Raw genomic sequence first — 14,015 nt, forward strand, 5'->3', positions numbered from 1 at the left:
CCCGGGGGAGATTTTTGTACTTATTGGAAAAACTTTAAAATTGGCCTTTTTTCAAACTTCACAATTGTTTTCCAGTGAAAATACCCTACTTTTGGTACCAATTAATTAGTTTTGCATTTAAGAAAAGGTTAATCTTTGCAATGTTGCCAAACGGGGGCATCAGTGTTTCACAAACGCATGTTGTATCATATTGTTAACTTTGTTACGTAGTTTTTTTTAATCTTATCAGAATCTGAAACCCTTTTTGTGAGCTTTATCTCTTGCGTAATATCGCATACGAACTGTTTTTGTTTTCAAATTGCTGCATGTATTAAATTTTGGTATACTTTATAGTTTTTTTAATGGTAATGCATTGTTTTGCATGGTTTAGAAAGCCCTGAATACCACTGAACTAAGAGCTTAATAAGTGGAGTTGTAAACACTATCTTAGTGTAATAGACAAGCATGTAACAGTCCGTTATAAAATGCAGTGTAAATTTTGTCCCGCAAACAACAGAGGGCTAATATTTAGACATGTATACGAGGAGACTCCAAGCTTTATGTACGATAAAGGTCAATGTCATATCAAGAGGGAAAGGTTCAAATATTGTGACGTCATCTACTGAATTGTTTTTGGTCATCGAAGTTTTTATTTGCCAAAATATCTGAAATTACTGGTTCAAATTTGTTTGATTTTGCACATTTTATTCTGTGACCCATTTTAATCATTTTCTTTTTTTATTTATTTTTTTTTTTTGGCAGGTGGGGGTGGCAAAAATTGAAGAATAGATTTTTTTCTTAAGAAACTTTAAAATGTAGGATATTTACTTGTTAATTTTCAATTCCGAAGCTATGTATGTTCTATTTTTACTTAATATTTTACTCAAATAGTCAAGTATCGATATGAATTACTGATTTAAAGTATTACAAAGTTTCCTTTTTTTTTATTAAAAAATATTACACAAAGAAGTAGGTTCACTTACTCCATGAGATTGCCTAGACATTAATTATACCAATTAACTGACCAAGCCCTTGCGATCATTTCGAACGTCAACATAAAGTGTTTTCATTTTCTATAAAAAAATCCCCGAAGAGTCCAAGTTTTGAGACTCAAGCTAATTGAAACTACAATGTTCTTGAATTTTGAAGAAAATGAGTGAATTTGACACTACTGGCTTTTAAAACCCCTGTCCGTATGAAAATCCACTGTCTTTCTCTGTATCCTACAACATTTTTACAGTAATCTACGGTAAATCTACAGTATGCTACGGTATGCTAGCTCTGTATATACAGTTAATCTCTGTATGTCACTGTATGTATCCCCAGCATGCCACAGTTACCTACAGTAGGCCCCGATACGCCTACAGTATGCCACTGTATGGCTACTGTTTCCTACAGACAACTACGGTAAACCACAGTATATGCCCCAGTACGCCCCTGTATATGTTCATTGAAACAAAAAAGAAGTTAACACACTCCCAGAGCACTGTACGGTTGCCTAAGATGTGGGATTATCAATTAAGTACACAGAGTTACTTACCTAAGAAATTTTGAACATTATTTTAAACACATAGTAGTATTTTTTTTAATTTGTTAGGAAACTTATTGTGTTCTTTTATAACTCTGTAATAACTATGAAAAATTAATAAATCATTGCTTCAAAGAATATTTATCTATCAATTTTTAAAATTATTTTTTTAATTATTATTTTGTTTGATTTATTAGTTAATTAATTAATTTATTCAGTGACTTATGTGAAAAAAAAAACAAAATACAGCCGGGGCAATTCTTGTTTGTTTTTTTTTTAAACTTATTGATGTTCGAAAAAAAAATATCAATCTAATTAATTGCATGTAATCAATCATTGCATAAATTTTTTTTAAATATTTTTAAATTGAATATACAAACAAAATCATTAATTGTATTCCCGAAAGTTGGATTTATTTGGCTAATTTTATGTAAGAAAAAATTACACTAAAATGTGTTTCAAAGTCTTTTTGAAGCATATTTAAACTACTTTTAATTATTTTACTTTCGTGTTGGTAATCAAAATAATCGTCTAATTATGCACAATCGTAACCCGTCAATAGCTTTTTGATACTTTTATTTTGTTTTGTTTGACAAAAATCGGTTCTTATACAAAGAGAAAATTTTATTTCAAGCAGCTGCAGAGTGGACACGATCGCTCTCTGTCACAAAATAAACAAGGTATAGTGATCAGTGAAAAAGACAATAGGTGTCATTACTGTGTAACCCATGTCACTGGTAAACAAAAAAAGGCTTTGAAGTTCTTTCATAATCGTGTTAGGGTTTTGAAAACCGATTTTTGTTTTCACTCAAATCAAAGTAAAAATACGAAATCACAATTGACAAATTAAAATTGTGCATAATCTATCGATTATTTTGATATCCCTCATGGACATAAAATAATTGATATTCACTTTAATATGCTAATAAAATACTTTGTAACATAGTTTAGGATAAAAATAGTAATACAAAAAACCCTTTAAAATCTAACTTTGGGGGATATGAAATTAATACGTAATTGATTATTTTGTTGTATTGTCAATTTAATAAATATAATAAAAGAGTTTGACATTTTTATGGTGATAATTTAATTTTTTTTTTTATCTTTTACCATTTATTTATTTCTCTTACACCTATTTAATCCATAAAATACTTTGAATGGCTTTTTTGTACCAGTCCTGTTGAAAAAAAATACACACACACACCTACACAACCAAAAAAATGATGCATTTTTTTTTTTAAAGTTTTTAAAATCAATTCAATAATTGATTTTAAATGGTTAGTGAATAAATAAATAAAACTGATTTAAATCACGTATTTAATCATTGTAAAAGGAACAACATATTTTTCTATTTAATTTTAAAATTGACGATACAAACAAATTAATTAATTATAATCCCGAAAGTTGGATTTATTTGGCTTATTTAATGTAAACAAGTTTCCGCTAAAATGTCTCTCAAAGTCTTCTTGAAGCATATTTATACTACTTTTAATTATTTTACTTCTGTGTTGGATATCAAAATAATCGTCTCATTATGCACATTCTTAACCCGTCAATAGCTCTTTTGATACTTTTATTTTGTTTTGATTGGAGAAAACCGGTTCTCATACAAAGAGAAAATGTTATTTCAAACAGCCGCAGAGTGGACACGGTCGCTCTCTGTCACAAAATAAACAAGGTATAGTGGTCAGTGAAAAAGACAATAGGTGTCATTACTATGTACCCCATGTCACTTGTAAACAATTAATGGCTTTGAAGTTCTTTCATAATCGTGTTAGGGATTTGAACACCGACTTTTTTTCAATCAAAACAAAGTAAAAATATAAAATTGCAATTGACAAATAGAAATTGTGCATGATCTGACGATTATTTTGATATCCATCATGGACGTAAAATAACTGAAATTTGTTTTAATATGCTTAAAATATACTTTGTAACATAGTTTAGGAAAAAAAATATTTATACAAAAAAACCCTTAAAAATCTCTTTTTAGGGATATAAATCATTGATTATTTTGTTGTATTGTCAATTTAATAAAATATAATTAAAAGGTTTGACATTTTTATGGTGATAAATTAATTATTTATTTACCATTTATTTACTTCTCTAACACCTATTTAATCCATTAAACACGTGGAATGGCTTTTTTTTGTACCTTTTAGAGAACAAAAATACACAAACACACACCTACATAACAAAAGTAATGATGCATTTTAGAAAATTTTAGTTTTTAAAATCAATTCAATAAATGATTGTTAAATGGTTAGTGAATAGATAAATAATACTGATTTAAATCACGTATTTTATCATTGTAAAAAGAACAATATATTTATCTATTTATTTTTAAAATTGACGATACAACGCAGCACAGTTAAGGTTACAGTAGGGAGGCGGGGCCTAATTTGTACGGGAAATGTCTACTATGACGTCACTCATAATATAAGGTCTTCAAAATACCACAAAATGAAATTATTTGCTATTTCAAACAGCTGGATAGCTGTATACTACATACAAACTTACTATTACATGCAATTTTGTCGTTTGTTATATTCCACACAACAGTATATAAACAATGCATCGATCGCAATGCTCTTGTCAATGTGACGTCATCTCGCAAAAATGACGCAGTTTGTACACAGTGAGAGGCTGATCAAGTCACATTTTGTACAATGAAAAATGTCTTTTGTTCTAAAATTGAATATTATTTGCAGTTAAATAAAAACTCTTTAACTTGGATGCGATGTCTATTTCAGTATTTAATTTATAAACTGTACGTACATTCTCCAGACAAGCGATACTGTCGTGTGTTTGTATGCAGATTCATTGAAAAAGTAATGGAAGGGTTCTAATAAATCGATTTATTGCAAGGGCATACCCTCAATGTATCTTGTCAAGATTTTACACATAAACTCAAGAAGCATTAAGATATTTGAAAAGTGCTGCGAACCTCTTGAAATCTTGCATATAAATTAATTGTAGTTATATTTAATGTAGTTGACCAGCAAAATATTCAACCTGCCGTCCAACAAGTTAAATTTTAGCAATTAAAAAAGCGAATCTATATAGGTTCGCAGCACTTTTCACAAACTACATATAGTGTTGAAAAGGATTATAAATTGAACTAAAACTTTTAACTTGGTTATGCCCTTGCAATATTGAAATTTATAGATGACCTCTAAACTGCAAGTATAATTGCTAAAGTCATGTGACGTCGACATCATATGGCAAGTCTAAATAAAAAATCTCTATGTCCACAGCATGTAGATTTAAACCACATTACATTTTTTTGATATCAGCTAAGTCCTAAAAAGAATCGCCCATCCTAATAAAGTATGTATTTTTTATCTTAAAAAATCGCCATATATTTTCATTTGTAACCTTAACTGTTCTGCGAAACAAATTAATTAAATGTAATCCCAAAAGTTGGATTTATTTGGCTTATTTAATGTAAACAAGTTTCCGCTAAAATGTCTCTCAAAGTCTTTTTGAAGAATAATTATACTACTTTAAATTATTTTGCTTCCATGTTTGATATCAAAATAATCGTCCCATTATGCACAATTTTAACCCGTCAATAGCTTTTTTGATACTTTTATTTTGTTTTGTTTGACAAAACGGTTTTTCTTTACAAAAGAGAAAATGTTATTTCAAACAGCCGCAGAGTGGACACGGTCGCTCTCTGTCACAAAATAAACAAGGTATAGTGGTCAGTGAAAAAGACAATAGGTGTCATTACTGTATACCCAATGTCACTGGTAAACAATCAATGGCTTTGAAGTTCTTTCATAATCGTGTTACGGTTTTAAAATCCTTTTTTTTCAATCAAAAGAAAGTAAAAATATGAAATTGCAATGGACAAATGAAAATTGTGCATAATCTTACGATTATTTTGATATCCATCATGAACGTAAAATAATTGAAATTTGTTTAAATATGCTTAAAAAATACTTTGTAACATATTTCAGGTAAAATAATTTTCATATATACATAAAACTCGGATTTATGCAGTGAATACGATATAAATCCATTTATCACAGCGCCCCACGCGGTATGATGCGCGCGCAATATACGCGCAGAGCATGGGAGCAGTCAATTATTAACTACCCTCAAAGATACACGTCTTAATTTGAGTGCTGCTTTATTGGAGAAATATTTTCAAATTCTTGCAAATACTTTCTTTGGAGAGATGCCCAAGCGCAAGTCGTCCGCAACTGTGGTTACATCCGCAAAAAAGTCCACCAGAAAAGAAAAATCTGCAACCAAATCCCACCAAAAAGAGGGGGAAAATGACAACAGTACTATCCACCGCATGGAAGAGGACATTAACGAGCCTGTTAGCTCAATAGGTAAGTCTGACTACTTACCTACGCCTATTGTTAGTATCACTGATGCATTGGGTTGCACGATCCCCTCCAAAACACGCGAAAAAATACAAAATGGGGAGTATTTAGATCTGGGCGTCCTGTTAGAAACGTCGGAAGAAAGGGACAAGAAAAATAAGATTAACCTAGTAGATGGGGAACTGGTCTTGCAAAAAGGAAAAAGTAGCAAAATCACCGATATCGGGAAATGGACAGACGCGTTCCTTGTATTTACTAGCATTTACGTCGAAGCTCACCCCGATCAATCACTTGGCTTACTTAAATATATGCACACGGTTAGACTGGGTTCTTATAGATCTCCCACCGGCTGGAAATTGTACGACGAGCAATTTAGGCTTAAGAAGGCAAGAAATAGTTCTATGGCATGGGGGCAAATCGACAATGAACTTTGGATGTTATACGTAACTTCTTCGATTACCATTCCCCAAAAAACAGTTGAACCGTCAAAAGGCATGTGTTTTGATTTTAACTACAAGGGCGTATGTAGTAAACCCTATTGTATTTACGCACATCGTTGTATTAGGTGTGCATCTGACCACCCAATGTCCACTTGCCCTCGTAACCCATCCCCTCGCTTCTCCTTGCAAAAGCAGCCTTTTCGTTTTCAATCACCAAATCAGCAACCACGCCCAGGGCAAACCCCAAACTATAGATTTCGCTACCCCCAGGGGGCTAACGCACCTCGGTCATTCTCCAGTAGACATTAATCAACTTTCAATATTGATACAGTCATACCCAAACCAGGATGTAGGCAATGAGTTGTTAAATGGGTTTAAATTTGGATTTTCCCTTCAGTATATAGGCCCACGCACTCACTTGGAGTGTAAAAATTTAATTTCGGCAAACCAGCATCCGAACGAAATCCAGAATATATTGCAAAGTGAAATTGATATGGGTCGCATGGCCGGCCCTTTCTACAATATACCACTTTCGAATCTAAGGGTGTCTCCAATAGGCGTCGTGCCAAAATCTAGCGGGGGGTGGCGTTTAATTACTCATCTGTCATACCCACATAACAATAGCGTTAACGACTTCATTGATAAAGAACTTTCATCTGTGCACTACTCATCATTCGATAACGCTATCGAAATGATAAGTCAGCTCGGAAAAGGCGCTTTATTGGGCAAAATGGACATAAAAAGTGCATTTAGACTTTTACCAATTCAACCAGATGATTTTTGTTTACTTGGCTTCAAATTTGAGGGTAAATACTACATTGACAAATGTTTGCCATTTGGCTGTTCTATATCATGCGCTACATTCGAGAAATTCGCGTCCTTTTTGGAATGGACCGTCAGGTCACAATCTGCTTGCCCACATGTTACGCACTATCTTGACGACTTCTTGTTTGCTGGTTCAGCGAAATCCGACGCTTGCTCAAGACTCATGAGGCAATTTGGGGAGTTATGTAAAGCACTGGGAATTCCTCTTGCCATCGATAAAACTGTCGGCCCCGTCACAAAATTAACTTATCTGGGTCTGGAAATTGACACATGTCTCGGGCAAGTCCGTATTCCCAACGACAAACTAATTAAACTTAGGATTTCGTTGACAGAAATGGCAAATAAATCTAAAGTCACTTTGAAGGAGATGCAATCTCTCGTTGGCCAATTAAACTTTTGCACCAAAGCAGTGCGATCTTCCCGCGCCTTTAATCGCCGTTTTTACGACGCGATGATTGGCGTACAAAGGCAGCATCATTTTATCCGCATAACAAAATCCATCAAAGACGATTTGCTCATGTGGCTCAATTTTTTGAACCACTTCAATGGCATATGCTATTTAAATGATGTTGATTGGTTAAGCAGTGATATTCTTCAATTGTATACAGACAGTGCTGGGGGTAAGAACCTAGGGTGCGGGGCATATTTAAACGGTAAATGGGCCCACTTCGCTTGGCCCTCAACATGGGGGGATACGGAAATTTTGAGAGATGTTACCTTTTTAGAGCTTGTTCCAATAGTTATGGCAATGACATTGTGGGGAGACTACTTCAGATCAAAAAATGTTATATTAAGAGTAGATAACGCAGCCCTTGTATACATCTTGAACAAACAGACGTCAAAATCTAAAAGAGTAATGCACTTTGTTCGCTATTTAGTATACCTATCAATGAAATATAATTTTAGATTTAAAGCAGAACATATCCCTGGTTTATATAATAATATTGCTGATGCTTTGTCTCGTCGACAGTGGACCAAATTCCAGGAACTAGCCCCAAAGGCAGATGTAAAGTCAACTCCTATTCCACCGGTATTTCACTCACTGATATCAGGAGTGAAACCGTTAGATTAATCGACATGGCCACCTCAGAAAACACTAAAGCGGCATACAACAACGGCCTCGATTTATTTTTTAAGTTCAGGTCCGAGTTCCATCTCCGTAATTCTTGGCCTCCATCGCTCGAGGAATTGACAAACTTCGTTGCTTTCCTTTCCGTCAAAGGTTACGCTGTGAGCACTGTCAAAACATATCTAGCAGCTATATCATATAAGATTAAGATTTCCACCTCAGAATTACCAGACTATACTTCACATTTTATTGTTCGGAAAATGGTAGAAGGAATGAAGAGAGAAAGACACTCCAAAGACTCACGTTTACCAATAACGATTCAGCTCCTCCATAAATTAATTAATATATTACCAGTTGTGTGCACATCGAGTTATGAGGCGAGCCTCTTTTCTGCGGCGTTTTCCTTGGCCTTTTTTGGTTTTCTTCGAGTCGGGGAATTTACAGTAGGCTCTAGAAATTCAAATGTAGCATTACTTAATAACGATCTCGTTATGAATGAGCCTTCATCCTACTTAGAAGTTAACCTTAGGAGGTCAAAGACAGACCAGTACGGCAAAGGAACACAATTAATTATTCCCGCTATCAGCGGTCCTTATTGTCCGTTATTACTAATGCGCAAGTATTTACAGCAAAGACCAAACATTTCTGGTCAATTATTTTGTCATTTCGGCGGTAAACCGCTAACTAGATATCAATTTAATTCCGTCTTAAGTAAATGCCTCGCGCGTCTCAGTTTATCTAGATGCAACTATAAATCACACTCCTTTAGAATTGGAGCAGCTACATACTTTCATTCTCAGGGTGTTGATGACGAAACAATCAAAATGTTAGGAAGGTGGAAGTCAGATTGTTATCGCCTATATATTAGAATCCCGGCAGTCAAATAGAATGACAGCTTGAAAATCTATCCCTCTTTTCGTTGCAGAACATTATCAAGATATTTGGATCATCGGGTCATCATTAATTTCATGGGCCTTCCTAGCTGCGATTGAATTAGGTTTCACATCTGACCTTAATTTTGACAAGCATAAAATATTGTGGCAAGGTCGAAGAGGAATGCGCTGGAATGGTGTCTTTAAACTTTTAAAACATTTACTTACGTTCATTGATCCACCAAAATTTTTGGTATTACATTGTGGAGCAAACGACCTTGGCCGTATGAAGACCATTGAATTAATAGTTGCAATAAAACGTGATTTGAAAAAAATTCAAATGATACTTCCGCACACTAAGATAATTTGGTCGCAAATGATAACAAGGATTGCCTGGAAATGTGAAGGGAGACCCGATATCGAAAAAAGTAGGGCGCGAGTAAATAGCGCAATTGCAAAACATATTTTATATCATCACAATGGAGGGTACATTAAGCAGTCAAATATCCATCATAGTCCCGACAATTACCGCCCCGACGGGGTACACCTCTCTACGCCTGGTAATAAGCTGTTCCTTGAAAATTTTAAAAGGGGACTCTCAACTATTATAAACTCGTAAAATAATGTGTATTCAATATGATATGTATCGGTGCGGTCACGGCTGGATATTTGAGTAGGGTGTTAAGCTACCCCCACATTGGTGGCGGCGTGCATAGTTAATGAGTATCTATGCACGTTTGGCGGATTTAGCTTAACACATATCATCTTGACTTGCGCCGCTGTTAACAGGGCGCAACTCGAACATGATTGCGTGGATAATTCTGGAATGGAATACAAGGAACTTGTACATAATTTACATTGAACATTGATTGATTTATTTGAATATTGATTGGCTTAACATGAGCATACAATACATTGATCTGAATGAACTGAATATTGATTTGTTGAATATTGTTTGAACATTGATTGATCTAATTGAATATTATTGATCGAATTGAACATTCATTGATTGAATTGAACATTAATTGATCGAACATTAATTGATTGAACATTGATGATGCATAATTGCAGGAATGAAGCTGAATCCTGTAAAAACATGTGTGAATATTGATTTATTGATTTATTGAATTGATTGATTGATTGATTGATTGTTTGCATCGGCACCCACTGTACACGTGTATTTTTCATAAATTGATTTGAACCAGCCGTGGCCATTAAATGCCAAACTTAAGAAATAAATAACTAGTGCTAATTGTAACGGGAACCGTTACAGATGTTCCCCAAACGCTCCCCAACTCCCTTTCGGTGCCATTTTCCCTGTAAGCTTCATTAAATAAGACAAACTCTGTGCATTTTTGACACAACGTTTTCCCAGAAGGATACCAATTATATTCAATTTTTAGCATTGCACCCAAGCGCATGTGAATGATGTGCGTTTGATATCATCTTGTCTACACTATTTATATATTTTAATATATAATATATTAAAGCATCAGTGTAATAAAAATCACTCATTCAAGAGTATTTTTGAATATACTCATTTCAAATTGCGTGACGTGCATGTGATCATACCTTCTTGTAGGAGTCCTTTACATCTATCTATGTTCTAAATCCCATCCTGTTTGGTTGAAAAACAAGGGAGTTATAGCCATTTAAAGTTTCAGCTAATCAGATTGCAGCACACGTGCATGCACGTAATTTAATGGTTTTTTTATATCATTTTGTAGGATATCCTAATGCATGACTATATTTTAAATTTCAAAAAATTTCGTCAAAAAACAAAGGAGAAATAGACATAAAAAGTTTCAGCCAATCAGATTGCAGCACACGTGCATTATTGATTTCATGATTTTTTTCTATATCAATATCCTAATTGACTATATTTTAAATTTCAAAGAATTAGCCATTTAAATTCAGCCAATCAGATTGTGCGCGTGTGATTTTTTTTCTATATCATTTTTATAATGCATGACTATATTTTAAATTTCAAAGAATTTCGTCAAAAAACAAAGGATATATTGCCATTTAAAACCAATCAGCTTGCAGCACGCGCACATGCGCATGCTTTCATGGCGGTAGATCATTATAATGTAGGACTATGTTCAAAATTTCAAAGGATTATGACAAGAAACAAGAAAATTAAGACTTTATTTCAGCCAATCAGAGCGAAGCGCACGTGCATGCGCGTGAGATCTTGCTATTTTGACCAATCTTGTTTATACTACTAATGTATCCTTACATTATGAGTTTCAAAAAATTTCATCAAAAAATAGAAAAGTTATGGCAATATCCGTAATTTCACCTATTGCACGTGCGCGCTCTTGCAAGCACGTGCGCGCAAAATGACCTTTGTTTGGCAACTCTACATAACATGCCTACTAACCCTAAAAAGGAGTCGGATGTGTAGTGATAATTTTCCCGGAAAAATAATAATTTATAAGAAACAGTGAATACGACGTTAAATCACTGTTGTTTTTAATCCATTTTTGAATACGATATAAATCCATTTAGCGCCCCACGCGGTATGATGCGCGCGCAATATACGCGCCAGAGCATTGGAGCAGTCAATTATTAACTACCCTCAAAGATACACGTCTTAATTTGAGTGCTGCTTTATTGGAGAAATATTTTCAAATACCCTCCCTTCCCAATCCCTAATTTCTTGAATTCGTTTTCTGTGTGTCGAGTTTTTTCTTTTCAGGAAAGATACTGAAGGTTTGGAGCCACGACTTATTCTAAGACGTTGCCTAGCCATGTCCGACTTCCCCTTTTTACGACAGAGTTACATGCCAGTGTGATGGACAGTGCCAAGGACCAGGAGGAGGAGTTTCACTTATCCAATCATAATGACACTCGCCGCTGTAAACAGGGCGTAGTTGTTGTTTATGATTATAATCAATCTTCTACACAGCAGCATCGTCACGGCTGGCCCTATCTGCACCCAGTATTGTATGCTACGTATATAACATTGATAAGAGCCAATTTCTGAAAGGCGGATTTAGCTTAACACATATCATCTTGACTTGCGCCGCTGTTAACAGGGCGCAACTCGAACATGATTGCGTGGATAATTCTGGAATGGAATACAAGGAACTTGTACATAATTTACATTGAACATTGATTGATTTATTTGAATATTGATTGGCTTAACATGAGCATACAATACATTGATCTGAATGAACTGAATATTGATTTGTTGAATATTGTTTGAACATTGATTGATCTAATTGAATATTATTGATCGAATTGAACATTCATTGATTGAATTGAACATTAATTGATCGTATTGAACATTGATTGATGAATATTGATTGATGCATAAGGCTGACGCAACTGCAGGAACTTTGAAGCTAAACGTCAGTCTTATCCTGTAAAACTTTGACATGTGTACAGTTAATATTGATTGATTGATTGATTGATTGATTGTTTGTTTGCTTTTATTGGAGGTGTGCCAAAAACCAATTGGGTCGGCACCCACTGTACACGTGTATTTTTCATAAATTGATTTGAACCAGCCGTGGCCATTAAATGCCAAACTTAAGAAATAAATAATTAGGAAACGTTAAATTCACTGTTGTTTTTATGTGGAGTCTGTGATATCGCTATCACTTATCAGAGTTGTTTACTTGAACAAAGATTTTGTTACCATGATTGGAAAACAAAAATTCTGTGAAATCTTTTAAGATGCTATTAAAATATTTTCTTTTACAGTTTTTCATTTTGCATAACTTATTACATTTTTGTTTACTAAAAGCAAGAACATTCATGAATAGTTCATGAACATTCCTAAATAACTTTTACAAATTATTCATGAATAGTTCATGAAAATGCACTGAACCTTTTAATATCATTCATGAACTTTTCTTGAAAGTTCATGAATATAATTCATGAACTTTTCTTGAAAGTTCAAGAATTATTCTTGATCATTTTGCAGGCATTTAAAAAATCCAAGTTTGTTCATGAACAACAAATAATTCTTGAATATTCTTGAACTTGGTTTTCATGAATAAAATCCATGAAATCATGAGTGTCCAATTTTAACTTCATGGGATCTTCATGAACAATTCATGAGCTGATTCAAAAATATAATTCATGAACTTTTCTTAAAAGTTCAAGAATTATTCTTGATCATTTCGCAGGGGTGGTCACTGCACTTTCTTATTTCAACAATCTTTCTTCCCAGCATGAGCCTCCAGTAAATTTTAATTATAAAGTTATGCTTAAACATTTTTTTCTTTGTCAGTGACCTTGATTTGCCAGAAAGACATTTGATTAGGGTCATGACAAAACCTCCAATCATAAGTAATGTATGTTTCAAGTAAGAGCCTCCAATGATTTTCATTTACTAATTCATAGCGTAGTAAAGAAAATATTTCTTCTGTCAGTGACCTTGATCTTAACAGAATAACCTTGGCTCTGTGTCAAGACAAACACCTTTTAGTGATTAGAAGTTCATAACCCCGACAGGAATTTTACAACTTTTCTGTCATTGGCCAATGAAGATGTTTGAAATTTGCATTATCTCGCACCATTTTGTCACAGGTCAGAAAAACAACATTGAGGTATTTTAAAACATCAACGGATATTAATATTCAAACAACTTGGAGTTTCTATATATGAAAGATAGACGGAATTGAAAGTCCTTTCCATAATACGTATTTTAGGGCAATAGCTTTACTTTCAATAAAATTAAACTCAGAAGTCCACAAATAAAATATCTTTCCTCATTTATTTCAAAGTTTGGGTAAAGGGGGTGAGGAGCATGGGGATGTCATGATGTATACGTAATACATTCGAGGTTATTATTCTGTTAGACAGGAAGACCCGAGGAGTTGTGATTTGCTGATCATGATCTAAAACACGTTGACAAACCGAAACCACGTGGTTTTATACACGTTATTCAATCAATTCATTCATAATTATTTTCTTTGAAGGAGGAATGCATGGATAAAGGATTAAAGA

At 33.9% G+C, this 14,015-nt stretch overlaps 1 protein-coding gene across 1 annotated transcript; it reads left to right on the forward strand.

Annotated features, from left to right (window-relative positions):
• Positions 1 to 5,524: 5,524 nt before the first annotated feature.
• LOC134267241 (uncharacterized) lies at positions 5,525 to 9,613 on the forward strand (the record flags this gene model as incomplete). The annotated part of the gene is made up of 2 exons (XM_062749462.1): positions 5,525 to 5,853; positions 9,107 to 9,613. Coding segments are annotated over exons 1-2 (667 nt in total), but the record flags the coding sequence as incomplete, so codon positions are not given.
• Between the last annotated feature and the right edge of the window lie 4,402 nt (positions 9,614 to 14,015).

Source organism: Saccostrea cucullata, unplaced genomic scaffold (genome assembly GCF_032062105.1).
Source record: "Saccostrea cucullata isolate Sc308-1 unplaced genomic scaffold, CSIRO_AGI_Scuc_v1 ctg7750, whole genome shotgun sequence".
Classification (NCBI taxonomy): domain Eukaryota; kingdom Metazoa; phylum Mollusca; class Bivalvia; order Ostreida; family Ostreidae; genus Saccostrea; species Saccostrea cuccullata.